We start from the raw sequence: 27,525 nt of genomic DNA on the forward strand, positions 1-27,525 counted from the left end.
TGGATGAATTGTGTTTGCAATACATTAGTAATAATAATGAATACAACCAGTGTGTGTTTCTCCTGCCTCTCATCATCCTCACCGTGCAGCAGCCCCGTTAGTTAGTTATCATGCAGATGATGCTGCATGGTCTGGTGGTCGGTGTGTCTGTGTCATGCCCTTTTAAGAAAAATGAGCAATAGTCTGGAGTGACGTCTGCTGCTGCACACACACACAGAGAGAGAGAGAGCGCGAGAGAGAGAGCGAGAGAGAGAGAGAGCGCGAGAGAGAGAGCGAGAGGCCGGAGGAGAACTGACACTTGCGGAGCGGCGAAAGACAGCGAGCGAGAAACGGTGAGTGGAAAACGGCCAAACTTTACTACATACAGGCTAGAAAACGCGGTCAGATAATAAGCTTATTAGCGTGTGAGCACGTCGCGTCGACACTTAACGGGATAAGGAGCAGACACAGCCGGGTGTGCACGGCATGTGTCGGATAAACGAGGAGAAATCGTACCGCAAGTACTAAACCGGAGAGAGTGCACTCCCATTTTAGTAGTCAAGGCCACCAGGCGGAAGGAAGGAAGGGCAGGTAACGTTAGCAACAACTCCGTCTTTACACAGCTAGTACATCGTGATAAGGGTTCATTTAAAGCCTTGCCAAGCTTGACGTTTGAGCTGTGAAATGTGCTGTGTTTTATGACAACATATCTGTGTGTTTTATACGCTAAGGAGAGGAATGTGTTAGCATACGTGCTAATGAGCTAACGGTTGCTAAGTGTCGGCGGCCCGTCGCTGGCACGGGCTATAGAAGGAGGCTGGGACACGGCATTGTTGTGTTGTGTATTGCGCATGCGCAGTGTAACTCAAGCTGCGCTTCGATTGGACAGATTTTTACTACGCATGCGCAATACGCCCCGGAGATATGCTGCGTTGATGACGCGTGATTCAGCCTCTTTTCCATAGGCCTTGTTCACTGGCTAGTTAAAGCTAGCTAGTTAGCCGCATTATGCTAACGAGCTTTGATAACGGGACTTAGTGGTGTAGTTGCTGCTGGTGTGAAACCAGATTGTTTATGGATGTTCATGCTGGTCTAGGTTGCCTGGATTAAAGATTAAGTGTTTATCTGTAAGCGGGTTATGGTGTTTTATTGATGTTATGGAAGCTAAAGGGTGTAATGATAATAATCATGCATCGATGGGAGTGTTAGTTGCTGCTCTGTGGTGTAGTCAGTCACAGACACAGATTGCAGGGATTTATAGCATGACCTGGAGTGATAAGCATTATGCCACTGCTGTAAGCAAATTAGGTAGATTCACAGTGAGATAACCTCTAATGACTTTCTCTTGTCTGGGGCCATGCTTTATGTCACAGCCTGTTGCAGGTTATTTCTGCTACTGCTGGTGTGTTCTCCATCCTTAAAACTATAAACACACAGATAATATAATAATATAATATAATATTATAATATATAATATAATAATACGCCATACGGACACTGAACAAACAATAAATCTGTGCAATATTAATACACTGAATGTGAAATACATTTGTCTGGGCATAATATCCTTGATGCAATATACACCTCAAATGCAACTACCTTTGTCTACATTTTATTTATTACATCTACACTACCTATTTTACAAGTGCAATTACCTGTGTTTACATTACATCTATTTTTTTTTAATTTTATACTTCTAGTGTAACACTTTTGTTTATATTTATTTATTACATCTACACTACCTATTTTACAAGTGCAATTACCTGTATTTACATAACATCTACTTAATAATTTATACCTTTAGTGTAACACTTCTGTTTATATTTATTTATTACATCTACCCTACCTATTTTACAAGTGCAATTACCTCTGTTTACATTACATCTATTTTTTTTTAATTTTATACTTCTAGTGTAACACTTCTGTTTATATTTATTTATTACATCTTCTTTACCTGTTTTATTTGCTTTATAACTGTGTGTGTTTTTACCTGTTATATGTTTTATCTGCCTCGTTTAGTCTTGTCAAGTATTTGTTTTAAAGCACTGACCAGAAGTGGCAACTGTGAATCTCGTTGTATTTAATACAATGACATTAAAGCTTTCTATTCTATTCTATCTAATAGGTTATCAAAAGTGAAGTGAAGTAGACCTGTTTCCCCTTCCATCTTGTGTTAACTGAAATGAGACATGTGCCTCATCCTGTACCCTTAATGTCTTCATATAGCCCAGGTTTGATGATGAGATACAGGCTTACAAACCCACTTCCTCCCCTACTTCTATAACCAAGCCTTTCTGTCTGGGGTCTTGAACAGGAACAGAGACTGGAAGAGGCTATTTTAGTTAGGTAGCTACTCCTTTTCCATCCTATCAGCATGAAGCCTTCTTGTGCTCTGGAAAGAGGATGTGGTTACAGGTCAAGGCCCCAGCGACACAGATGTATTCTGCTGATGGTGTTTGTCAGTTATACAGATCTTTGTCATAATTAAGTCACAGCAAAAGTTTTGTGTGCCAGGGCGCAGTTTTGCTCTGACTCATGAGGGGCATTCAGGGTTGTAGCGGACCTGAAAAGAGATGTAAGAGCTATGAGAGTAGATAACGGGAGCTTTCGGTTCTTTCCTCATCAGGCATAGTTTTGATTGAGAAGATTGTGCAGGAAGTTTGTCTTCAGTGAGATGAGTAAATGTCAAATTGTCGTAAAGGTTAACATCAGAAACATCCTCATAAGTCTTGATATTAACTATGGACAGTCATGCGATTAATCGCGATTTAAATATTTTAATCGAATGACAGTCCTACCTGAAAGATGTTAATGTAGTGTTATCTATCACATGTGAAGATCAGCTCTTAATAAATCACAGCATTTCGTTTTTTAAGCACTGGTGGTAAGGTTTTATTTTATAGGCTCGTAAATTCCTAATTTACTCGGAAGTTTCCTAGAAAGAACTATGTAGTTTGGCACTAATTATAGGTTAATTAGAGACGGGGTTCAATTGGGATACTTCCAAATAATTAATTCCAATTAACTACTTGCTATTGTTTTAGTTATTTAACGCACAACAGGTCAGCTGAACATGCAAAAATGTGCAATTTGATTACGGGCATTCATGCAGTTTAACATATGAAGACTAAAGTTTCTAATAATTAAGGCTGTCAATCGATAAAATGATTTAATAGCGATAAATCGTATGATTGTCCATAGTTAATCACGATTAATCGCATATTTTTTATCTGTTCAAAATGTACCTTAAAGGGAGATTTGTCAAGTATTTAATATAGTCGGTAAATATGCTTGCTTAATGCAAATGTATTATATATTTATTATTGGAAGCAATTAGTAACACAAAACAATGACAAATATTTTCCAGAAACCCTCACAGGTACTTCATTTATAGCATAAAAAATATGCACAAATCATAACATGGCAAACTCAATTCCAACAGGTAACAACAGCTGTCAGTGTGTCAAAGTGCTGACTTGACTATGACTTGCCCCAAACTGCATGTGATTATCATAAAGTGGGCATGTCTGTAAAAGGGAGACTCGTGGGTACCCATAGAACCCATTTACATTCACATATCTTGAGGTCAGAGGTCAAGAGACCCCTATTGGAAATGGCCATGCCAGTTTTTCTTCGCCAAAATTTAGCGTAAGTTTGGAGCGTTATTTAGCCTCCTTCACGACGAGCTAGTATGACATGGTTGGAACCAATGGATTCCTTAGGTTTTTCTAGTTTCATATGATACCAGATATCTTCACTCTAGCTTTAAAACCTGAGCCTGCTACAACCTAAAAATCGCAAGTTGCATTGATGCGTTAAAGAAATTAGTGGCGTTAAAACAAATTTGCGTAAATGCGTTATTATCGCGTTAACTTTGACAGCCTTACTAATATCAAATTTAATTGAATAATACATTTTAATTAAAATGAATACATATCAACTTGAAAATAGAGCAGTACTGTTAGGGGAATTCCTCTGAATTTCAACAGCTGTTTTTAAACTCAACAGAAACTAACTAAAATAGTCTCGTTTCCCCCTATAATTAGCACTTATAATGTAGTTCTTTCCCGGAAATTTTGAAGACATTATTAGGATATTGGTAAATAAGTTAGCTGTAAAGTAAAGCACTCTGTCTTCTTTACTGGAACCCTTTCTATGACAGGTTTTCTGCTGACAGTAGTTTCTGGGTTATTCCCCTAAAGTTAGTGGGTTTCTTATGCTAAGCGCAGTGTGAACAAGTGATGTGAACTGTGGTTGTGGTGAAGGTAATGAGTAACCAGGAGCTTATCAACATTAAAAAACACTCCACCAGAGCTACTATTATCTCACCCTGTTTTTTTCTACCCGTAAAAAAAACCTCAAGGGGCTATTTTTTTTTATCAGTGTAGCTCCTGTAATTGTCATGTGGGTCAACAAGCAAGCACATAAGAAGATGACACACGAGTCGGTATCATCTTGCTGCTAGCTTAACCAACGGATGTGTGCATTTTCACCATCCGCACTGGCTGGAAGATACAGAAGGCAGCTGTCAATCACACGGCCCTGCTGAGTCAGGCGCTATGACAGCTTCATTGCTGTTGGATTAGCGTCACTACTCCAGGAAATAATGCATCCTGAATATTGTAGTTTAGCCGTGAAGCCTCCTGCTCCCTAATTTCAGTTTCCTCTAGCTCGAGACGCAGTGCATCCAGACACGTTCGCTGCATATTCTTGCGAGCGGCACCACCTCATCCAATTTTCAGCCTTAGATGGATACATACCTTTGGCTGTAGAGGGTGAGTGATGCAGTGATGTCATGGTGGAGCATGTTTTCTGTGGCATGTGGCTTTCCCTCGCTCCTTATTTGCTGGGGTTACTACGAGAGCAGAGGAACGGCAGCGGCGTGTTTGTTTTGTTGGGAATGACAGTGTGTAGTTGAGGGCAGTGGAAAGAGGGAGAGGTTTGATTTTTAAAAGGCAGATATCCTTAAATGGCCTTGTGTGTGTGTGTGTGTGTGTGTGTGTGTGTGTGTGTTTGTGTGCGTTGTGAGTGTGTAGGCAGGCGGTTGAGAGAGTGCAGCGGTGTGTGTACTTTTTCCTGGTATGAAAGTTTGTAGAAAATGTGTCAAAGCAAGAGCATCCTTTCTGCCGTTTGTAGAAAATGCTACGGTTGTGAGTGGGAAGCTCAGTAAGAACAGAGTTTAAAGGTGTTGTTCACTCATTGAATATGAAGCAGAATTAGTTTGAGTGTTGATTAGTAATGTCATTTGAGTTTGGGAGAATGGTATTTGTGTCTTGGCAGGCGTCGTCCACTTTGCCATTCTCGAGACACGAATTAACACACTCGAGCTGTGAAATGTTGTCCTTCCCTCTACTCGAGCACAGTAAGACATAAGCCCACTTACAGTCTTGCCTTTGTAAGTGGTTAATGCTCAATGATGCATTTTAACTTGATTGTCTTTATTTGTCGGCAAAAGTTGAGCTTCATCGTCAGCTTACCAGCACATTACCTGCTAATCTTCACACAGTGACAAACAGAGGGTGACATGGCTATGTAAAAAGTTGGTAACAAAACAACTAACTTTGACGTTCATTTCCCAAATGAGTATTGCTCTAGAAGGGGAGAGTACACCAGTTTATGTAATGAATGTCGCTGTTCCCAATCATTTTGTCATGTGGCACCCAGCCTCTCCTGAAAGGAAGAGTGCCACCTCTAACATGAGAAGAAACCATTGAATTTATAATAATTTCTTGTAAAATGGAGATGAATCTGTTTAAACCGGGACCAGTCCTTTAGTTTTCAAATTTCAGTTATTTTTGTGGTAAAAAATGAAAACAATAAATCCTAGACGCACACCTCAGAGCATTTTTAAGCACAGACAAAATTTGACTGCACTTTTTTTGGAGGAGCAGACGTCCTCCATAACGACCTCTGAAGTAGTCACATAGTAATCTGTCATGGAGCGGGTTCTGGACGTCATCTCTCTTAGCTGGGGTTAGTCCACAGTGTTCACACAAGAACTAGGCTTGCTAATTTACATTTTTTTTCTTCTTCTGAGTCATAGCCGACTTTCGTTAACTGATCCTGAACTGTTAACCCACAAGGTTAGTGTGCTGCAAGCAGGTGTGCTGGGGTTGAAGTGCCTAACAAGCCGATCAGGTCTGAAACGATAAGCCGATGCACAAACGGGTTAAATCCATCATTTATCGGCAGCTGTATTGTATGTGAAAAACAGATAACTGAGTCCCCAGTTCACCTGTCCGGGAGAGTTAGCAGCCACGATGTTGTGTGCTTTGTCGTGGATGCATGCAGCCACTTTAGTGTCCACCACATCAATTAGTTTAGCTGTGAGATTGTCAGCTTTGGGTCTGCCTGTGTACTCTGTCAGGGTTTCCACAAGTGTTTTGCAATCCCGGCGTAACGTTAGTGAGTGTCCGGTCGAGAGAGAGAGAGAGAGAGAGAGAGAGAGAGAGAGAGAGAGAGAGAGAGAGAGAGAGAGAGAGAGAGAGAGAGAGAGAGAGAGAGAGAGAGAGAGAGAGAGAGAGAGAGAGAGAGAGAGAGAGAGAGAGAGAGAGAGAGAGAGAGAGAGAGAGAGAGAGAGAGAGAGAGAGAGAGAGAGAGAGAGAGATGATTATGAAGTTAGCAGTAACGTTATAGCTGTGAACGTAGCAGTGCAGTGTGTGCACAGTTTATTTGTCAGTGATTAAATGCTGCAGCTCTTCAAGACCCAAGCCAAGTTCCTGTGTCTTGCCAGCTACCTGCTCATTAAAATAAATGTCGTTAGCCCCAAAGTTTGCAACAACTTCGGCTCATGCTCACTTAGGTGGGCTAACTTTTAAGGTGGACCAGCTATTCTACTGACAAGTTTTGCTCAGCTTTTTAAAAAAAAATTATATTTCTTTTAACTTTTTAACTGGTAGCATTAATCGGCCAAAATTCGTATTGTCGGTTAACAGTTAAACGGTTAATTATTAACATCCCTAACAAGAAGCATGGCATGTGGATAGCTGAAGAGTGAGGCCTTGCCTAAATCTAAGTGTGACATTGTCTGTATGACATCGTGTGTGTGACACTGTGCATGCACTTGACTCTGAACTTGAATGTTTACATGAGAGTGCCGCAGGGACTGTTTGCATTAGCACTCGTGCAGCCCTGGTCTCTTTCTTTATGGCTCCTCCCTAATCGTGCAAGGAGAACTTCTCTTTGTGTGTAGAGGATTACTGAGTATGAATTATTCACAGTCCAGGCTTCATATCCCACATGGTCACTGCTTGTGATTGAAGTTGGAGGTCCTTAGTTTCTTTGTCCACCCCCCTGGGTATTTCGATGGAGTGTGCTGTAAAAAGAACAGTGTAGGAGGGGATCATCTGCTTCCCAGTATGGCTGCCGACGATTAGCTTTTTAATGGTTTGCAAAAAGGGTTGATTATCAAGCGAGGCTATACTTTCTCCCTTGAGACCTGATTTTAACTTGAAGCCACTTTCTGATTTTTTACACAGCCCTTGATGCCAACATACTGCACTTTTCAACCCATGACGAGCTGTATCTTTTTTGTTTGGTTTGGGAATTATTGGCCAGTTATTCCTCTGATGTACCGCTGAAACCTAGAGTCAGTTTTTCCCTCAGAATTTTTGGGTACAGCCACAGCTACATCCTTTATCAGTATTTTGGTAAATGTGGTACAGTTAGGCATAAGGATGATGATTACTGTAGCTCCCAAAATGATGGTGTTGCCGACCTTACCTGAGTCCACTGTGATTTAGTATTACTCTGTTTTGATTTTGATCTGCTAATCTTAATTTTCAGTGCAGGAACAGGCACAAAAAATGATTATGAACTATACTAACGGGGGAAATGATCTCAACACAAAATTGAAAAGAAATGCATGACAGTTTTTGTAAGTAAAGAACCATCCAACTTTGGTGATTAGGGATTTTTCATATGAACTGAAGTTCAAAAATGATTATTTTCATTATTGATTACTCCAATAATTATTTTCTTGACTTGAATTTTTGGCATTTTTTCTTCTTAAAAACGGACTTAAAACGATTAATGGGTCATCAAAATAAATTGTTCCAATCAGCTAATTGATTAATTGGGTAAAGTGGCAGTAGGCAGTATATTTTTGGCATCATTGGGCAAAAATTCCATAATAACCTTTCAGCATATTGTAATTCAAGACTTCTGAGAGATAACTAGACTTCTGCACCTCATCATGGCTCTGTTTTCAGGCTTTAGAAAATCTAGCCCGTGACGGGAGACTTTGACCAATCACATGTCATTTCATTGAGAGAGCGTTCCTATTGGCTGTGCTCCGGTCATGTGACCGGAATTTGGCGTTCCTTCACCAGATTTCACAATTGTGGCGGCGTCACAAACTTTCTCATTTTACAGCTAAACCGTGCACTACAAGATGATTCTGAAAACATTTGAGGTGAGAAATAGGCATTACAGTAACATAATATTGATTCATATTTGATCAGCGCTGCATAGTTTGACCGTTTGGTCAGAGTTCGCAAGTGATTGACAGCTGGCTCTCATAGACAGCAGATGGGCAGCAGATCTCAGATCAGCTCTTACTGCTTGTCTTCCTCCAGTCTGTGAATTCTTGCAGATGCCGTTAGGAGCACCGGAGGACAGAGGCACATGATTTTTTTCAGGTTACCTGTTTCATGTACTACTGTCACCATATAGCGACCGTTTTATAAAAATAACCTTTTTTAATCATATTTGCTCCAATCTTGCCTACATCAGCTTTAATTGGAGGCCCCACGTGGGGCCTCATTATCACTCTGTTCGTCTCAGAGTTTTCATTCACATATCTTGAGGTCAGAGGTTAAGGGACCCCTTTGGAAATGGCCATGCCAGTTTTTCCTCGCCAAAATTTAGTGTAACTTTTGGAGCGTCTATCATGTTATTAGCTAACATGACAGACTGAGCCTGCTGCAACGTCTGACAGACAGAATAGCGGTCATTGGATTGTTAAGAGGCTAATAAAAGATCGATACTTGAAGTCCATGTATCGATACAATATCGCCACATGAAATATTGCGATACTATACTGTATCTATTTTTTTCCCCCCACCCCTATTAATTTGCAAATCTTTGCAGCTCTAAATTGAAGGACTAAGCGTTTCTTTATGGGTTGAGAAAATTCTCCTATTTCTTAAACTAAATCGTCACAGAGTAGGGCTGTTTTTCTTACCTCTTGGAAAGCTTAGGTTTTGTAGTTTAAATCTGTCTTTTGTCGAGCATCAGTTTTTACAAAAAATATAATTTGATGTAAAGCCAGAAAGTTAACAAAGAGTCAGAAATCCCCCACTTCACCCCGCCACAACTAACCCTCAGTGTAGCAGTCTCTCCGTCGCTGTAGCCCAACTCGTAGTGACCCAGTTGGCTAACCCAACTGACTTTACGCCACAACGTGTGCCAATGATTTGAAGCCTCTGCATCCCTTAAAGGGATATTCCAGTAATTTCACAATTCCTCCCCATCTCAGTTTCCACTTCCCTCAGCTGCTTTCTGTCATTAGTCAAAAACACTGAAACTATGTTGCTGTCTTGCAATACCAGGAATGAGTGAGTGACTAAAACATCTTACAGCAGGGTGTGTTTTGGTGTGTGAAGGCCAGATGATGGTGTCATTAGGAGGAATATCTGCCAGATCTATGCATCATCTCCCCTTCAGTTCCCCCTACGCTCGTACACACCACAGCTGGTTTGTGTTAGAGAAGGGGTCACATACTTTTCACCTCCTCCACCCTGAAGCAGCTCCACTTATGGGTGTTCCCTCCATTGTTGTGCTGCTTCTTGTCCATAACCTCCAGGAATGACTAGAATCCTTCCTTTGTGAAGTGGAAAAAATCCTTTTGTTTTGCTTCAAAAGTTAGATCTTGGTTTTTTGTTTTGCTTTTTATCTATTTCTGCACCTTTCTCATCTTGTCTGTCCCATTTTGCTTTTCCCCATTTGTCCAGTGCAGACTGTTGGGCTGTCCGGTGAAGCAAACCCGCCATGCGTGAATACAAGCTAGTGGTGTTAGGCTCTGGAGGTGTGGGCAAATCCGCTCTGGTGAGTATTCACTCCTGAACCCCTTCTTGCCCCCCCCCTCACATCTAACACCTCTGAAGTGTGTTTCCTTAACTCTTTGTTGGTCATTTTAGCTGCAAAAAAAATAGATTTTGCTTTGGAGAGAACTATGTTGTAAAAATAATTTAAGGCATTTTTGTCACGGGGAGCCACAACACCACAGATGAAACTGTCTGTTTCCCCTTTTTGCTTTTCTTATAACTATTTATTTATTGGTAACATGCTTGTTTCCTGACAAAGTGTCCTGGTCTACCATCCTGTAGCCCAGTGTTATACAGTTCTTTTAGACAGATTAGCTATGTGTGCTGCAAGCTTGTCTGTGTCTATAGTTCCCATCTATTTGTCAAGAATTGACATACAGTACATGCCATTTCTAAGCTTGCCATTGGTTCTAGACGTGGAAATCAATTTCCAATTTTCCAATTTCACTATTTTGATGTAGAACAGCAAAATCTTGAACTTTTAAGTATCTTGTTGTCATTACAAGGTTTGTCCGAAGATCATAAATGTCTGTGAAATGTTGCATGCCCTGCTTAGTTGACTTCGACCAGGTGTTGAAGTCAGGTTAATCCCTCAAACTGGCAGGCTGACATGTTTAGACGTTAAGACATTATCAGTTGAACTCTGTATACCCCTAATGTAAACCTTCCATTAAGCACAGTGCTTAATGTAGCACAGTCCTTATTTAGACCTCTTTATTTGCATATGTATGTCACGTGCGTATTTGGCTACGTTCACATTACAGGGCTTAATGCTCTCGAAGCTTTGGGGAGAAATATTCGAAGGTATTCGAAGCTTCGCGGCACGGCTCTGCTTTGTGAAACATGACGAATTTATCAGAGGAACTGACTGAATTGTGAAACGTGTGTTTGTCAGTTAATTTACATTTTAAATGACTAACGAGGCAAATAAAGTCTTCAACTGTTTCCTACTGTTGGAGGAAAACCTCCGTTGACATATTGTTAAATTAAACGTAGCGAAGCTTACCGACAAACATCTACTCCTATTAAAAGATAATTTATGTTTTCTTACGACTCATAAAGAGAAATGAACTCATCTGGCGAACACGATTTAACATAATAATTTTAGCTCCATGTAAAGTGAATAAACGTGATGTTTCCCAGATAATTCTCGTCTGCCTTGACGACGCAGTTTACACATTTTTGTAAGTTATTATTGTTGTATCTTCTTGATTAATTAAATCAGTGTTCTACTGAGTGAAACATGATGCCGAATTTAGCAGAAGAAATGGGCCACATTTGCTTGTAATGTGAACGTAGCCTGTAAGATGATCAGCCTTTTTCTTGCATCCTGGCTGGTCTGACTGGCAACATCATGAGCATCCTCCTCTTCAGTGCCCCACCGAGTTGTTGTGATAACACAAGCAAGGACACATGTCACTTTTGCCTCTCTGGATGTTTTGTTCTTGTGGCCAGGAGGTCACATTGATCTGACGTCGGCTTGTTCTGTGTCTTCTCTTACAGACAGTTCAGTTTGTACAGGGAATCTTTGTGGAAAAATATGACCCTACAATAGAAGACTCGTACAGAAAGGTGAGTGTCCCTAGAGGGGAGAAAGGGGGAGGCAGAGAGCCGGATAGGAATGAGCTGATTGTTAGCAGCTGCTCTGCAGGTTCACGTCATGATATTTTGCTCTTGTTTTGTCTCGTCTAACTCAGTTCGTCTCTCTATTTCTCTCTCTCTCTCTCCCTCCTGTTTTTCATTTCTTTCTGTCTCTGACTTTACATGCATTATAATATCCTGCTTCTATCTCAACTCTTCCTCTGTGTTAGTTGTCTCTCTTGGTTTTTATTGTATGCAGTATTATTTAGATATGGAATATGATGTGTTCATTGACCTGAAATGAAGCTTTACATTATCTGTTGCCTCTTTTTTCTCTTATAGCAAGTGGAGGTAGATGGGCAGCAATGTATGCTTGAAATTCTCGACACAGCAGGCACAGTAAGTGAATTCCACACCACAGACATTTTTGTCGATACCCTGTATTGCTGTGTAGAAGGACCCCTGAGTCCCCGTATTGAACACTGACATTTCAGGTGGTGGAAAACTCCACAGAAATTTATTTTGAGTGAAAACAGAAATGTCATTTATCTTAGCCCTTAATATTTAATCTAGCATCAAAACTTGGGTGTGGTTGGTGTTGGTTGATGACCAAATAACGGCACACCTAATGACATTCATATCAGCCTCAGCTGTATGTTACTTTAGTTAGTGCTCATTAGTTAATGGTAGCACATTAACACGCCACACTAAGGTTACATCCACACTAATACGTTTTTGTTTTAAAACTGCGTTTTTAATCAAAGTTTGGTCAACACACGTCTCACTTGTTTCCTCTCGGTTTTGCTGGTGTCTGTTATCACACTCGTAGCTCTGCCGGGTGGCTCGAAGTCCTTGTCATACTGGAGAGCAGCATTTAGGCTTTGTTCATTTACAGGTTTATTTGTGAACTTCACAATAATTGTGCAGAACAAATTAAGCATGGATAACGAAAGGAAAGCCCTTTGTTTTATGTCCATCGCTCTCCTCGAAGCCACAAACTGTGCTTTCAAGCGTCTGCTCCGTAGGGCAGATAAAGTTGCTGGACACGCCGTTCGCAAATTGCTCTATTATCAGCGTGCCTCCTGAGCATGTAGGCAGTAGTAGCATTATAAAATGAAAAAATGTAACTGCACAACAGCTGATAGCATAGACAACAAGGTCCATATTGAATTAACCACTGGCAGTAGCAGTAATCATAGCTGATGTTGTTTGTTTTCTTCTGGAAAAGTGTCACGTGATAGGGGTGTGACGAATCAGGTAAGGACACATCGTGACTTATAAGACCGTATCAAGAAACAAACGTGGGTGTCTGCGCCATCGTTTACAAAGGTCTCCGTTTCTCCCCTGTCCAGACGCAAACGCAACCCCGACCCCCACTTCAGCAGCGTTTCAAACGTCTCCGTTGTACGGGCTCTAAAACACCGGAGTAGTGTGGACACTATGCTTAAATGTAGCAAAAGTTATGCATTTTAAAACGAAAGCGTATTAGTGTGGCTGTAGCCTAAGATGGTGAACACGTTAAATATTATACCTGCTAAATGGCTGCATGTTAGCATCGTCATTATGAGCGTGTTATCATGATGAAGTTGAGCATTTAAGTCCAGCCTCACAGCAAAGCTGTTGACTCAAAGTCTTCTTCACACAGGAATGGCTCTCTCTTTTGTCCAGCACAAGTATGCTAGCAGAGTGTGTGTAAGGTATTTGTATGTATGTTAATGGTGCAGAAGCAACATACAAGTTCATGCTTGTTTCTAATGGAAAATCAAAGGGTGCTGATAGATCACCCACACTGCACAATGGTGTGAGTGTGCTGTGGGAAGACTTGACAGAGATCCAGCAATTAAATCTGTCACTATTTGTACTGAATCTCAGCAACATTGTGATTTTCTGTTCTATGTAATAGACTTTTACAATAAATGTTTATAAAATGCCTGAGAACACATGACAGAGCTCATGGTCTCTTATTTTTCCCGCTGTGTAGGAGCAGTTCACGGCAATGAGGGACTTGTACATGAAGAACGGCCAAGGCTTCGCCCTGGTATACTCCATCACAGCACAGTCCACCTTCAACGACCTCCAGGACCTGAGAGAACAGATTCTACGAGTAAAGGACACAGAGGATGTAAGTATACAGCGTCTTACAAGCAAGTTCACATCAGCTATTCCCAACTTTTTCTCATTTTATTTCTATTTTGCATATCGTGGCTTAACGGGTTGTAGAAACACAGATATTGAAAACCAGTACAGATAGGTTACAAGCTCCCCACTTCTGTGTTCTCAGCCGCCTACATTGTTCGAGACCTGATTGCACTGTTGCTATGGATACCATCTAACACTGTAATAATCACTGCATCTTATGCCAGTAATTACAAATTTGTATTACCTCGACATAATGCACATGGTGTCACAATGCCATTTCTGTGTTGCCTGTGGAGTGAAAACAATGAGAGAGCACTTAGTGAAACTTGTGTACTGTACGTAGCCTAACATTAGCCAACATTAGCGTCCCGCAGGCCCTGTGGTTTGATCACTTCATCTGTTTAACATGGAGCCAAAGTCCCCACTTAGCTAAGAGTCCAGTAAAAAGTAGGGGAATGTCTTTGCCCCATTAATGGATTTTAAACCCATAGTCTTGCTTTTTACACACATACGATGTGGTTTTCCGCCCCTCAGCCTGGATCTATAACAGTGCAAATAAAAAGAGGATGTGTTATGTCATTCTTTTCCCAGTTTGCTGTTTGTTAGAAACACATTTCCATTTTTCTGTATCTGGTAACTTGTGAGGCTGCAGAGTGAGTAAGCCCTCCGTCCCCTCTCTGGTAGGCCAGATAGTGCGTCAGCGGGATCTCAGATGCCCTTTTTTGGTGATCTCTGGAGGGAATGAATGTTACCATAACCCTCTCACTCTTTCCTTCCCTCGCTCTCTTGCTGTTCCCCTTCAACCATCTAAAAAGCCCCTCTGCAGCCTGGCGCAGAAGTTTCATACCACTCTTTTCTGTCCATCTTTCTGTTCCTTCCTCTATATCTGTTCCTCTTTGTGCCTCCCCTCCTCTTCTCTTCTCTATGGCCTTCCTTGTGGTCTTCCTGTGGTCTGGCACTCTGTGCGTGTGATTGGACTGTCAGGGATGATGTGCAAGGAAAGCCTCAGCTCATCAAAAACACACTGGATCGTGAGGCTGCGGTGCTTCATTAGAGCCTACGTGGTTTGGGAACTGAGGTTAGCCTCAGGCTAACAGATGGATTGCAGGATCAGTGGCTCCTCAACGTGCAAGAAAACAGTTGACGTCCTTTTGTTCTCTAACTGCGTTCCCTCGGAATATATCCCCCAGTTTGTGCTTATCTGAGTATTACTGTCAGCTATCAGTCCACTGGTGATTCATCCCTTTTACCTACGATGACCGTGACATCTGTTTATCTTTCTTTGGCCCTTGCAGGATTGCACGACCAAAGGAAATGCTTAACATGTTTTCTTTTTTTCCGTCCAAGAGGACCGTTTTCTTATTTGGAGAAAGCGTTCAAGCTATCGCTAAAGCAGACATTCAAGTTGCTGCTGCAGCTGTTCTCATTCTCAGCTCTTCCATGCATCATTTACTGCAAAGCTGGCAAAATGTACAGACGCACTTGATAACGCCAAGCTCAATTAACAAACCTTCTAATGACTCTACGTTGAACACAGTAGGGCCAAACTCCATCTCCTTAAAAATGTTGTTATAGGAGAGAAGAATAAAGTGAGTGAGCAGTCAGCAGTGTATGAAAAGCTCACTCCCCTTACTTCCTTCCACAGTTCTTATGTAAGAGAGGTCTTATGACTTTTCTGGGCCATCTCCGTCTCTCGCTTGTGTGACTCGGACGGTACTAATGCCTGACTCCATGCTTATGCGTCACCGCTCCATTTGGAACGACTGGCTCCATTCATTTAAGCTACTCTATACTCCCCTGTTCTATACTCTCCTGTTCTGTGTTCCCCACAATCCGATCATACCACTGTGGGCGGGACAAGACCTGTCTGTAGCATGTTAACAGCGTCTGAAGAGATTCTCTGTGGATTCTTCAAGTATGCTAATGCTGCCCTGTGTGCTGCTGACACTGAACATTTTTTCTTCCCTGCATACCTCCGTTCTACCGTCCCCTCTCTCCATCCTTTTTTCATCCCAGCTTGGCTCAGAGTTTGTGTTAGGAGGGCATACCACCGGTTCTCCCAGGACCCCTGGGAGAAATGTCGTTCAGCCGTCCAGTGCGAGGGCTTGTTTGGATATCAAACATCAAGCAGCAACCTCCATGGGGTTAATCTAAACATCGCAGTTTCCTGTCGTCTGCCCCACAGCCCAGAGAGAGCAAGGAAAAGAAAAAAGGGCCCTGGAATATCCATCCTATGCCTTCAAAAGTATTACATTTTTCTGGAGGAGCGTGGCCATACCACTGTCAAAAACGACCTCTGAACAGTAGACTTGTGGGTGGAAGAAGGTCTCAAGTTTAAGCAAGTTGCCACATGTCGGGGTACTACCATGTTGCTTACAAATATCCAGTTTTTCCAGATCAACAAGGCACGTCTGGGTGCTGTTTCTGGACCAGGATATGGGAGCGAAGTCAGAATTTCCCATGCATGGATTTATTTGTTGCAGTCCCCACCACAAATAGATTTCCCCAGCTGATATATTATTGGCGCCTGTTGTGCTGCCTGCAAAAACTTTCCACTAGTTGATTATGTCCTTTGCTTGTTAAGCTGCACCACAAACACAAATATCCTGTGAACCCCCTTCAAAAAAACTGAGACCAAATACGGAACTCTTCCTTAAACATGAGCCTTGTTCTGTTGTCATACAGTTTTACAGTGGGTGTTATAGTAAAGCCAAGTTAAAACGGCGAATGAACGCAATCCAGACACACAGTCTCACATTATCATGTAATTCCAGAGAGCAGCCCGAGCGTGGAATCCAGCTGAAATGTTCGAAAACATTCAGGAAGGAAAGCGATGTTATCCTGGCTGGGCGGGGCTGCCACGACTTCCTCCGGGCCAGCGTGCTCCCTAGATAGACGGTCAGGAAACAGCAGGCAGGATGAGACGCATCCCGACACCCTGACTGCCCCCGACGCTGCCCACTGTGACAGTCAGGGCAGAAGTTTGGCCCACAATATTCTCTCTTCCTCAGAGAGTTTTTTGTTTTTTTGACCTTGGCTGTTAAAATATCTGAGTCGGGGCACAAAAGAAGAAGTGTTAGGTGTTTTGGGAGATTCCACAAACAGCTGCACTTCATGTCAGTGGTTATGGTTGTGTTCTCAGTTTAGGATGTCGTTTCTAAAGAAACAAAACCAAAAGAAACTGCATTCATTGCAAGTCCATATTGATTCTTTAATCTCTTTTGTCACTGTTGTGGAACCTAAATGATTTTTTTTTGCCTTCCCACAGGGATGGATTGATTTCCTTGATTGTATTTGTGAAGCTGTAATCCAGGCTTCAGATTGAAATGAGTAGACTGCTTAGCTGTTAATAATCATGTCTCCACTCTTGTACTTGGAGGATGCACATGAGTTGAGCATTAGTTGACAAATATTGTGTTGCTATTACTCTCACTAGATAGATAGAGAGATAGTAACTTTATTGATCCCGAGGGAAATCCAAGTATGTCCCAGTCCCAATGTCCACCGTTGGCACTGGACCCTCACAGACTTTAATGTCACCAGTATGCTCAGCAAACATGTGTGAGTAGGACTGTGCCTACGAGGTTATATTTGTTCCTTTAAGGTGTAGGTGGCAACCAATGAAGGAACAAATTTATTGAACATACTGATATTCATATGTAGAGGCATATGAAGATGAGTGGCAACAAAATGCCACTCAAAGCTTTGGTAAATGGTAAATGGACTTGCACTTATAGAGCATAGTCTTCTGACCACTTAAAGCGTTTTGTCTACAGAAGCACAGCAGGCACTGCAGTGCCTGTTTATTCAAATCCGTTTCCATCACTTTGTATTGCATTTTGACTTTGATATACCACCTTTTCCCTTCAAGACAATTTCCAAGCTTTATGTCGAATTTCTGGCTTTTCCGCTCTGGCTTTTTTTTTTATGCAAAACTTCAAAATGCACATTAAAGCCATTGAATGCAAACATGCACTCTGATGCATTTGCAGATTTTGGATCATTTTGTTAATAGAATGTGTTCAAAGGTTTATCTAAAAAGTATAATTTGGGAATGTTTTGCTGAAACTTTAGTATCGTGTTGGTGCTAGTGTCAAAAATATTTCAAATGCTACCTTGCCAAAACTGTCACTGTCAGCTCTGGTGATTCCCACCCCTACCCACTAACATTGTTCCATCACCCATTTCACTCTCTGCTCTAACCCCTCTACTTTTCTTTATTCTCCTTTCTATCATCTAACTCTTAATTTTCCTCTTTTACCAAATGTTCCTCTCTACTTGCCCCCTCTTCCTTCCTTTTCTCTATTTATTTTTTATGGGCTTACTTGTGAACCTTTGGGCTTACCACTCACAATAAATGCCAGACACATCTGTGTTTGATTAGCTTTTCTCATTGCTTCAATTCCTCTTTTAGGTGCTGACAGTTTTGTATTTATTAATGTACTCATTTTGCCACAATGTTCTCTAAATTAAATATTTTAAAAGAGAGAATGCTATATTTTGGTTGCATGTGTGAAGTCAAGTTTATTTTATTTTATGACATAAAATCACAAACTTTTTTTTCTTGTGTTTGTCCTCAGGTGCCGATGATCCTGGTGGGGAACAAGTGCGACTTGGAGGATGAGCGTGTGGTGGGGAAGGAGCAGGGCCAGAACCTGGCCAGACAGTGGAACCACTGTGCCTTTTTAGAGTCCTCTGCTAAGTCAAAGATCAACGTCCTCGATGTGAGTACACACAGGAACAAACCACTGTTGACCCTGCCCATGTTGTCTGTCAACAACTAGTCCTCAAAAACCAGCCACAATATTACATTTATCTCTCAGGGATGTATTTAAATGCTGACCTAATTGTAAGAGTGACATCATCAAAGTTTTATTTTGTGTTAACAAAAGCCAGTATGGTTTATCTAAGATGCAGTTTTTAATGAGCTCAACTGGATTATCCTTGTTAAACCTACTGTGTGTAAACGTTTGCATCAGTCCATTAAGTGATGAGGCTTCAAGTGAAGGTTCCACAGTGTGTAAGAATAATAGAGGAGAGATAATTTTACCACTGCATTAAGTCACATTTAATCACTGAGAGTTTTCTCCTTTGTTTGTTGTCGTCTTTCTTAGATCTTCTATGACCTGGTCAGACAGATAAATAGGAAAACGCCAGTGGAAAAGAAGAAGGCGAAAAAGAAATCCAACTGTGTCCTGCTTTAAAGACCCCCCTCCAGCCCCTGCAGCAGCTCTGAGCCAGGTGTGTGTGTCTAAAAGCAGCTTACCTATTCATCATGAGGTCATGATTCATAGGCGGCTGTCAGGTTAATTAGTGGTACATAATAGCAGTGATCTTTCTATGTCATCTTAGGTGACATCAGCTGTAGTTTATCATTCATCACAGTCTATTATGAGTTTGTTTGCCTGCAGTCACATTAATCTGTACAGCCCGATATTACATTGTGTCAGCAGGGGTTACTGTCCTTTATTGAGCTCTCTAAGAGCACAGAAGTGAAACTGAAGAAACCTTTTGAGGTGCAATTCAGAGAGAGAGCCCCCCCTCCAGGCAGATGGGGGTGCAACAGATACAGATTTTTCCTCGCCAAAATTTAGCGCAAGTTCGGAGCCTTGTATAACCTTCTTGGCGACAAGTTAGTATGACATAGTTGGTACCAATGGATTCCTTAGGTTGTATAGTTTCATATGATGCCGGTATCTTCACTCTGGCTTTAAAACTGAGCCCGCTACAACCTCGATTGCGTTAAAGAAATTAGTGGCGTTAAAACGAATTTGCATTAACATGTTATTATCGTGTTAACTTTGACAGCCCTAATTAACACCTGACCTGGATTCATCTAACTGGACCCAGTATATATATATATATATATTAAAAAGTTTTTTTTGTGTGTATTTATTCCAGTGCATCTGGTGTTGAACAGTGCAAGTCTTCTTTATCCTGGGTTAAACATGTAGTCACTGTCCAAAGAGAAACTATTCCTCATGACAACAGATCAGTCAGACATCGTTTTCATAACTTGTATGTATGGGACATGTCCCTTGTCCGTCTTGTCACTTTCTAAAAATGACTGCACTTGTCATTTCTTTGATGCCGATTAGTTAAATGTTTTGGGGCAGGCTAACGTCCCGTGAGTCAGCCTTCAAAAGTGTGAAAAGTGCTTTCATTAGCAATTTTTTCATTGCTGTTGAATGAATGAGTCACTGTACGATGGCTGGATTTAAACATGGACCTCAGCAGACTGCAGCAGCTGGTTAAGTCTGAGGAAATCCAGATCTGTCATCAGGTTGTTTCCCAGGAAAATCAGAATCGCTTCTTCTTTTTTCACGTTTTTTACAGTTTGGCCGGATACCCGGGAATGAGGAAGTCTGCAAACAGACACGTTCCGTAAACCAGGCTGCTTATTCCCGTCAATCCTTCTAAACAGTGAAAATAGTTTATTAATTTTAGACTGGTCTTTACTTATATTTACTGTATGTGATGCAATAATTCATCTTCATCCATACTAGGTGATGGATTGCAGCTTAATAATACATTAGAGCTACTATCCTGGCAGCCCTTTTTGTAAACATTGGTAGTTGCATTATTAGAATTATATTAGTTGCATTTTTTTTTCCACTTCTGTTGTAATTATAAGGACATTTTTCTACAATTGTCTTAAATATGCATGCTATTTCATCTGGAGGTTGGCAATGTCACGATACATCTACTTGGAATCCCAGACCATTATGTATCTTGATTTTCTGGAAAATTCAGCTGAGAAACTATTATAAATATATTGTATATATAACGAAATAGCTTATATATGTCTTTTTTTATCATTTAGTAACTTAAATACCTGATCAAATCAAGGTACCTCATCACATTGGTATAAGGTTCCCGTAAAGCCAAAATTACAATACATCATTGAATTATAACATTGACCGTAATAGCTTTGACTTGTAGCTCACCAGGGAGACAAATCTATTATCTCACAGTATATATCTTCATATTGGCCACTTCTAATTTTAGCTGCTGGTCACATTAACCAAAAACCCAATGAAGCTGTTGATAAGATTTAACCCAACGCTCGCCCACTTAGAAAGTCACAGTAAGAATGTTTCCACCCTGATGTGGAAAGTTTTCTTGGAAAGATGAGTTGAGGTTCAGTCAGTTGAGCAAATCTCGTGAGATCTCATGATGTGACTCCCGCCTCAGACGGAGATTACTAAGCTGGGCCTCAGTATTTCCATACATTGAAGATATAAGCCTGAAGGGGTCACTTTGCTTGGAAAGAACTGTTCCTCATGTCCACTCCTCTAAGACAGGGTGAAGAGCTGGACAGTGTCTCCTCAAAGGCATTCATGGTGTTGCACTTGGATGTACACACTAAAATTAAAGGAAGTTTTTGTGTGAAGAATAGAAACGGAGCTTGACAGAGAAGTTCAAGCCATGTCTGGGGTTGTGATTGTCGGATTGTCAGTGGAAAGTTACAAATATTGTAACTAATTCCTCATTTCCACTGCATGGTTCGACTTGACTCAACTCAACCATAGACTGTATGTAAGAAGTGGGCGTAGTCACCGTGACGTCACCCATTGGTTTGTGGACTGCTGTTTTGAAGCCTCGAGTTCATCATTTCGTCCGTCATTTGTTGCTGCCTGAATTTTTTTAAGCTTTTTGTTTGACACCCACTGCTGTCCAGCAGGGTGGCAAAATGAGTAGGGAGACTTTGTCCTTCGAATGGAGGACTTCAGTACAAGCTGTCATTTCTGTGGGCGTCAACCATGCTGAAGAAATGTCCTAGATGCTCACTCTTTACCAGGGCTGCTGTCCTGTTGCTGACCCCCCCTTTTTTTCTTAATCTAAGTGGACAAATAATTTCTTTACAAGGATCTCAGTATCACATAATCATAATAACTATATTTTCTGCTGACAGTATCTAAACATGAACCTCTTCTGCTGAATCTCCTGTATTGTTTCTGGATCAGTACTTGCTGCAGGAGAAAGACTATTGCCTCTGATCACTTTATTCATCCTCTAAGATCTGGCGTCAGCATCCCTATAGCATACAAGCCAGTTAATATCAAAACAGATGAGTAATACATTCTATAGTAGACTGTGTGGTATTTGTGCCATGTGCTAGCATTGAATATAAAGCATAAACAGTTCATTAAAAGTGTATAGATGTAACATAGAAAAGTGTGTGTTTGGTGTCAGTAACGGAGCCTCTTTGTTGTTTAGAAATTAGAGTGGGTGTAGCTGAACAACTCACAGTTTACAAAAGTTTTGTCTGTGTTGCCAAACCAGCCAACGGTAGAGATTTTACATCTACCTTCACTTTTTAACTTGCAGGGCGTTTGTGTGTGTGGGGCGGGGGGGTTAGGGATAAAACTTTGATATTACAGATAACGCAGGATTAGTGAAACAGACAGTACCATTGTGCCTGGCCCAGACATCAGGGTCACTAAACCACCCACTGCGTTCCTCATCTGAATCCATCTGTGTTGGTCAGTTAGTGGTCCAGTGTGTGAGAGTAGGGCCTCTGTCAGCAGGCCCCGGGGCGTTGTCTGCCCCCCCCCCCCCCCCCCTTCACACGCTGGCCAGCCCAATGAACCAACACTAATGGGATTACAGCCCCACTGTTCCACTGCTCACAATACACTGTAAGAGAGAGAGAAAGAGAGGGGGTACAGTGCCAGCCTCGGACAGGACAGAGAGAGTGAGTTAATGGGACTTTGTACAACATGGGCATTTTCCAGTGTGCTTTCACAGTTTTCACTGGGACAGACAGAAATTGACAGAGAGCTGATACCTGATATGATAGTATATTGATTCTGAAGATGCAGACTATTAGTATTTGCAGTTGCGTAGTTTTGTTATGATTCTACACGATATGCGCTAGAGTTTGACGTGCCCAAAGCATCCAAAGAGTCACAACTTTTACTTATTTCCATCTGTTCATTTTCCAAGATTTTCCACACAGAAAAACGGATCAGCCTTACCGGAACAGCAGAGGAAGAGGCCGGTGTGTTGCCGTGCAATCAGACACTTTTCATCTCATATTTGGCGCTTAGCAGCAGTCTAAAACTGTATGGTTGCATACCTGAGAACCCTCTCGCCCTCAATGCCCTGATGAACTGATAAAACAAAGGCGCTGCAGTCACTTGTCTATCAAGCCAACCAGCTGGCATTGATTAGCTAATAATCACTAAAATAATAACTGAAAAACACACTTTCCATAGCGATAATTCATATATTAACATTAACAAACAAAACCAAAATATTGCTAATATTATATTAACAAATTTAAAGTAAGCATTTGGCTCCAACACTGGATTTTGTAGGACATGCTGGATACAGGGGGGTTATAAAAGACACAGTGTGTCCTCAAAAATCCAAGTGTAACTATGTATTTGAGACAAATCTGGACAGATCATACAGGCATCTTTTCAGACTCGTTTAGGCACCTTCAGCAACAGGTGTCCTTTTTGTCCCTCGGTGTTTTAACTGTGCACAGAGTTGAGTCAGATGTGCCCACATGTTGTTTTATCACCGCAATGCGCCACTTTAGAGACGCCATGAGGAGTTTATAGACTTGGTAATTGAGCTTTGTGTTGTCTTTTAAACTTTGAAATCTAGAAGTTAACTCGGATGTTACTCCAGCTGGGAGTTTTGTATGTAATTCTCTTAACAGACTCAGCAATTAGCTCTTTTCAAAGCAGACTGTCACAGCAGCAAAAGCACAGGTGAAACCATTGGCATTAGTTACAGCTACCTTCCAGTTGGTCATGCCAGTGAGCTGCAGCAGCGCGCATAACAGCATGGCCTTGGAACTGCAGCTATCGTTAACCTTGCTAATGACAATAAGTCAACATGTCTGCTGTGAAAGAGCTCTACCTGGACACCCTGAGACAAGTCAACTGCCCTCGCTGTCCAGTTTGATGATAGCAGGCCTACCACTCAAAGAGACAGCTGGACATGCACTTGCAGGACTGTTGTCTCTGCTCTGCCCTCAGGCTTTGCTATTGGTAAAAACCGGAGGCCATAACCTAAAAATTACACATTTTCATTAAAATTTGCAGACGAGTTAATATATTTAGAATCAGTTTAATCAATCCTGTTTATGTTTTGTTATTCATTGTCTTTCAAACTCAATAAAATGCTTGTATGTCTCTGCTCAGCTAATACAATAATTAGTGCACATTTTGTAATTGATGTAGATTAGTGCAGTTGATGTGAACATTAGAAAGAATCACACTTAATATGAATACATGCTGAATCCATCATGTCATGAACTTTTTTACATTGTGTAGATGTAGTGTGGGTATTAGCGCAGACCTTGTATCTTTTTATACACTTATCATACAAGTCCAAAAGGAAGGTGCCTCTGTCGGTAAATGATTCAGGAGACCCCTAGAGTCCTCTTTAATGATCTGAAAGCTGAGACCAGGTCTTGACACTGAGGGACATTTATGCTTGGTACCTCTTCCAAGTCTTCAAGTCTTCATGTTGTGTACAATCTAGAGCTGCAACTATTAGTGGACTAATCGTCGATCAACAGACAAATAGTCGGCAGCTATTTTGATAATCGATTAATCAATTTCATGCAAAAATGGAAGAGAATGCTGTTTTCAGCCTCTCAAATATGGAGATTTCCTGCTTTTCTCTGATTTATATCATATTAAACTGAATATCTTTGGGTTTTGGACTTATTTAAGGACATCACCTTGGACTTTGAGAAACTGTGATAGACATTTTTCACTATTTTCTGACATTTTATAGACAAAATAATTAAATCGATTAATCGAGAAAATAATCTGCAAATGAATCGATAATGAGAACAATGGTTAGTTGCCGCCCTATTACAATCGATCTATAAATTGGTCGTATTGAGTGTCAATACTGTAGGTTTACCATCTTGTGTAAACATGACATCTATTGCCTGTCTGTCCATCCTGGAAGATGGATTCCTCCTCTGTTGCTCTTCCTGAGGTTTCTTTTATTTTTTTCCCTGTTTAAGGGGATTTTGGGGGGATTTTCCTTATCCGAATCGAGGATCTAAGGATAGAGGGTATCATATGCTGTACAGACTGTAAAGCCCTGTGAGGCAAATTTGTGATATTGGGCTATGTAAATGAAATTGACTTGACTTAATCTTGATTGTAAGAATTAAGAATACATCTTTCGCCCTTAAGCTGTCTACACATGATCAGTGGTAATATCGCTCTGCGCTGACTGTGCCATTGTTTTCCGATGGGGAGAGCGGTGCCGACTAGCGCCGACTAGGCGGAAGCGGTGCAGACTAGCGCCGACTAGGCGGAAGCGGTGCCGACTAGTGCCGACTAGGCGGAAGCGGTGCCGACTAGTGCCGACTAGGCGGAAGCGGTGCCGACTAGGCGGAAGCGCTGCCCTTGTGGTGGCGCACCACTCGAAATTGCAGCGCTGCGCTCGAAGTTCAAATTATGTCAACTTTGACCTCGGCTGCCGCTGACCTTTCAAAGCACAACCCATGAGAACAGGTGCAACTGTTGTTGCCTAGAAATGGTGAATGGCATTCCTTGCGCTCTTTTCGGGGAGATATTTCACCTGCTGCCTCTAAAAAGGCTCTGTGCCCTACCTCACGGTGAGCGAAGAGCAAATCTCTTATCATGTGAAGGCAGCTTAAAAATCTAAATTTTACTCTTGAGTTGCTTTATATATAAATAGTGTACCTGATTTCTGTTTTCTCCTACTGCGTTTCCCTCCTACTCTTCCTACAACTGTAATATCACTGACTGGCCACTAGAGGGCACTGGCAACATGTAGATGGTGTTGTGGAACTCCTAGTCAGGCTATAAAATGAGACTAAACCACTGTGCTGTCTTGCAGAAATGCTGTAATGAAGAACTGTTGCCCTGATTGGAACGTGCCAGCATTCCAACAGCCCCACCAACCCCCCCCACCCCGAACCCCTCCTCCATCAGCCATAAACGGTGAATCAGCTGACTGAACTGCTCCTATCAAAGACGAGGATGATCTACACCAGAGAGAGAGAGAGAGAGAGAGAGCGAGAGAGCGAGAGAGAGAGAGATGGAGAGTAAAGAGAGAGAAAGAAAAGACAGTAAGAGCGAGAAGACTCTGGTCTCTCACCTCCGAGGACCTTCCTCTGTGTCTCAGTTTCAGTGTGAACCCTGAACGGACAGTCTCCATTTTCTGCACCAACAAACACCACAAACTTATGATGATGATGATGATGATGATGATGATGATGATGATAATAAAAGCCTCTGAAAGTTTAAAAAAAAAAAAAAAGCGCCCATGAGCCGCCTACATGGCCAGAGAGCAGCCCCCCCCCCCTATTTTTATTTTTTGACAGTTTAACAAAAAGAAAATAACAGCGTTTAAAAAGAAGGAAAACAAAGTTAGAACTTCAGTATTTTTCATCTTTTTCAATATCAATATCGTATTTGAAAGACATGGAAGTTGACCTCTTTTTAGTTGTATGATTATAAATATTCTTCAAAAACGAGCATGAAAAAAATGCATCAGTTATTAAGTGTAGATGTTTTCAAGTGAAATCAAGTGGAAAAGTGAGAATTTTTTTATAGCCATACACCTATTCTCCATGCCTGTCATGTCAGTGATGATAGATCAAGGTCTATAATATGTATTATTATTTTTATTATATATATTTTTTCTTTGTTCGCCCTGTTGTTCATGGACTTCTCTTCTGCGAATATCTCTCTCTGATGTGACTTAATTTTATACTCAGTCACTGGGATTTCATAGCTCCCATAATATATTCTAATGCCATTTTTTTGCATATTAATGCTTCAGAAAAAAATGGGTCTTTTATAGAAGAAATATGGGGAAAAATACGGATTGATTTCTATGTCTCTTGAAGCTGAAATATATTATACTAAACCAACTCTAATAATGCTTCTTGTGTTTTTCTGTCAATGATGTTCCAGCTTTTATGGATTATTAAAGTACATTTTAGTACATTTTCATTATATTGGTCAATGTATTTTTGTGAATTAAACTTTTATCCAAAGCAGATTTGACTCATTTGAGAAGAGTGAAATTAAGAGGTGTTTTTTTTTTAAAGGGTTGGAAACTTTATATGGAACAACATGGGGACATTTAGTCAGCTATTAAGAATTTAATTTATACAGTGAAACTAGTCTCTTCATTGATCAACAGATGGCATAGAGAAGACAGTGTTGTATTACAGTATATGCACTGTACAGTTACAGTACAACTAGCCTATTTAAGTGTATGATGCTCCATATTACACATAATGTTTTGCCTTACTCTTAATGACCACTAGGTGTCAGTATTTGAACAGAAATGTTTCACACATTCAGTGAGATTCAGTGATTCAAAGCCTCCATCCTACTCAGTTATATAATGTGGAATAATGGGACAATCAATCACAATGAAATTAGTGCATCTTTTTTATGATAATTCGTCTTTATTCAAAAACACTGTGGGTATTAGCCTATAAAGACGGAAGGATGGTATAAAGTATCGCCTGCAAACCCCACAGAGTTTCTGGGGTTTTGTACACTGAGCCCCCACAGCCTGGATTAATTCTAGTTTCTCACCTGAAAGACAGGATTTTCTTTAATCTTCTCTCACTGATTTCCAGTGCAAAATGCAAAGGAAAGCTGGGGGGGGGGGGGGATTTAAAAATAAGAACAGATGAAAGGTTGAAGGCTACCTTGAATAAATTCAACATGATTTCTGTTTGAAATAACAATCGTTATTCTTGAATAATGAATAATAAAAAAGAAGTTAATTGCTCGTACCACTTAAACAG

At 41.0% G+C, this 27,525-nt stretch overlaps 1 protein-coding gene across 5 annotated transcripts; it reads left to right on the plus strand.

Annotated features, from left to right (window-relative positions):
• The first annotated feature begins 187 nt into the window (after positions 1 to 187).
• LOC119490802 (ras-related protein Rap-1A-like) lies at positions 188 to 26,713 on the plus strand. 5 transcript variants are annotated; one of them, XM_037774295.1, is made up of 8 exons: positions 188 to 332; positions 9,938 to 10,026; positions 11,529 to 11,597; positions 11,949 to 12,005; positions 13,588 to 13,728; positions 18,326 to 18,469; positions 18,860 to 18,986; positions 25,593 to 26,713. In XM_037774295.1, exons 2-7 carry the CDS (start codon positions 9,970 to 9,972, stop codon positions 18,947 to 18,949), a joined length of 558 nt encoding a protein of 185 aa, XP_037630223.1. In that variant the 5' UTR covers positions 188 to 332; positions 9,938 to 9,969; the 3' UTR covers positions 18,950 to 18,986; positions 25,593 to 26,713. The 5 variants fall into 5 exon arrangements, with proteins under 5 accessions (XP_037630223.1, XP_037630231.1, XP_037630245.1 ...); XM_037774303.1 differs by having other exon boundaries at positions 218 to 332; positions 9,933 to 10,026; XM_037774317.1 differs by lacking the exon at positions 188 to 332 and adding an exon at positions 413 to 570 and having other exon boundaries at positions 9,933 to 10,026.
• The last annotated feature ends 812 nt before the right edge of the window (positions 26,714 to 27,525 follow it).

Source organism: Sebastes umbrosus, chromosome 1, assembly GCF_015220745.1.
Source record: "Sebastes umbrosus isolate fSebUmb1 chromosome 1, fSebUmb1.pri, whole genome shotgun sequence".
In the NCBI taxonomy this organism is placed as follows: Eukaryota; Metazoa; Chordata; class Actinopteri; order Perciformes; family Sebastidae; genus Sebastes; species Sebastes umbrosus.

Coding starts and splice junctions, on each gene's coding strand:
- LOC119490802 (XM_037774295.1), top strand. CDS start 9,970: ATGCGTGAATACAAGCTAGTGGTGTTAGGCTCTGGAGGTGTGGGCAAA. Junction 12,006..13,587: donor TTCTCGACACAGCAGGCACA/GTAAGTGAATTC, acceptor CCCGCTGTGTAG/GAGCAGTTCACGGCAATGAG. Junction 13,729..18,325: donor GAGTAAAGGACACAGAGGAT/GTAAGTATACAG, acceptor GTTTGTCCTCAG/GTGCCGATGATCCTGGTGGG.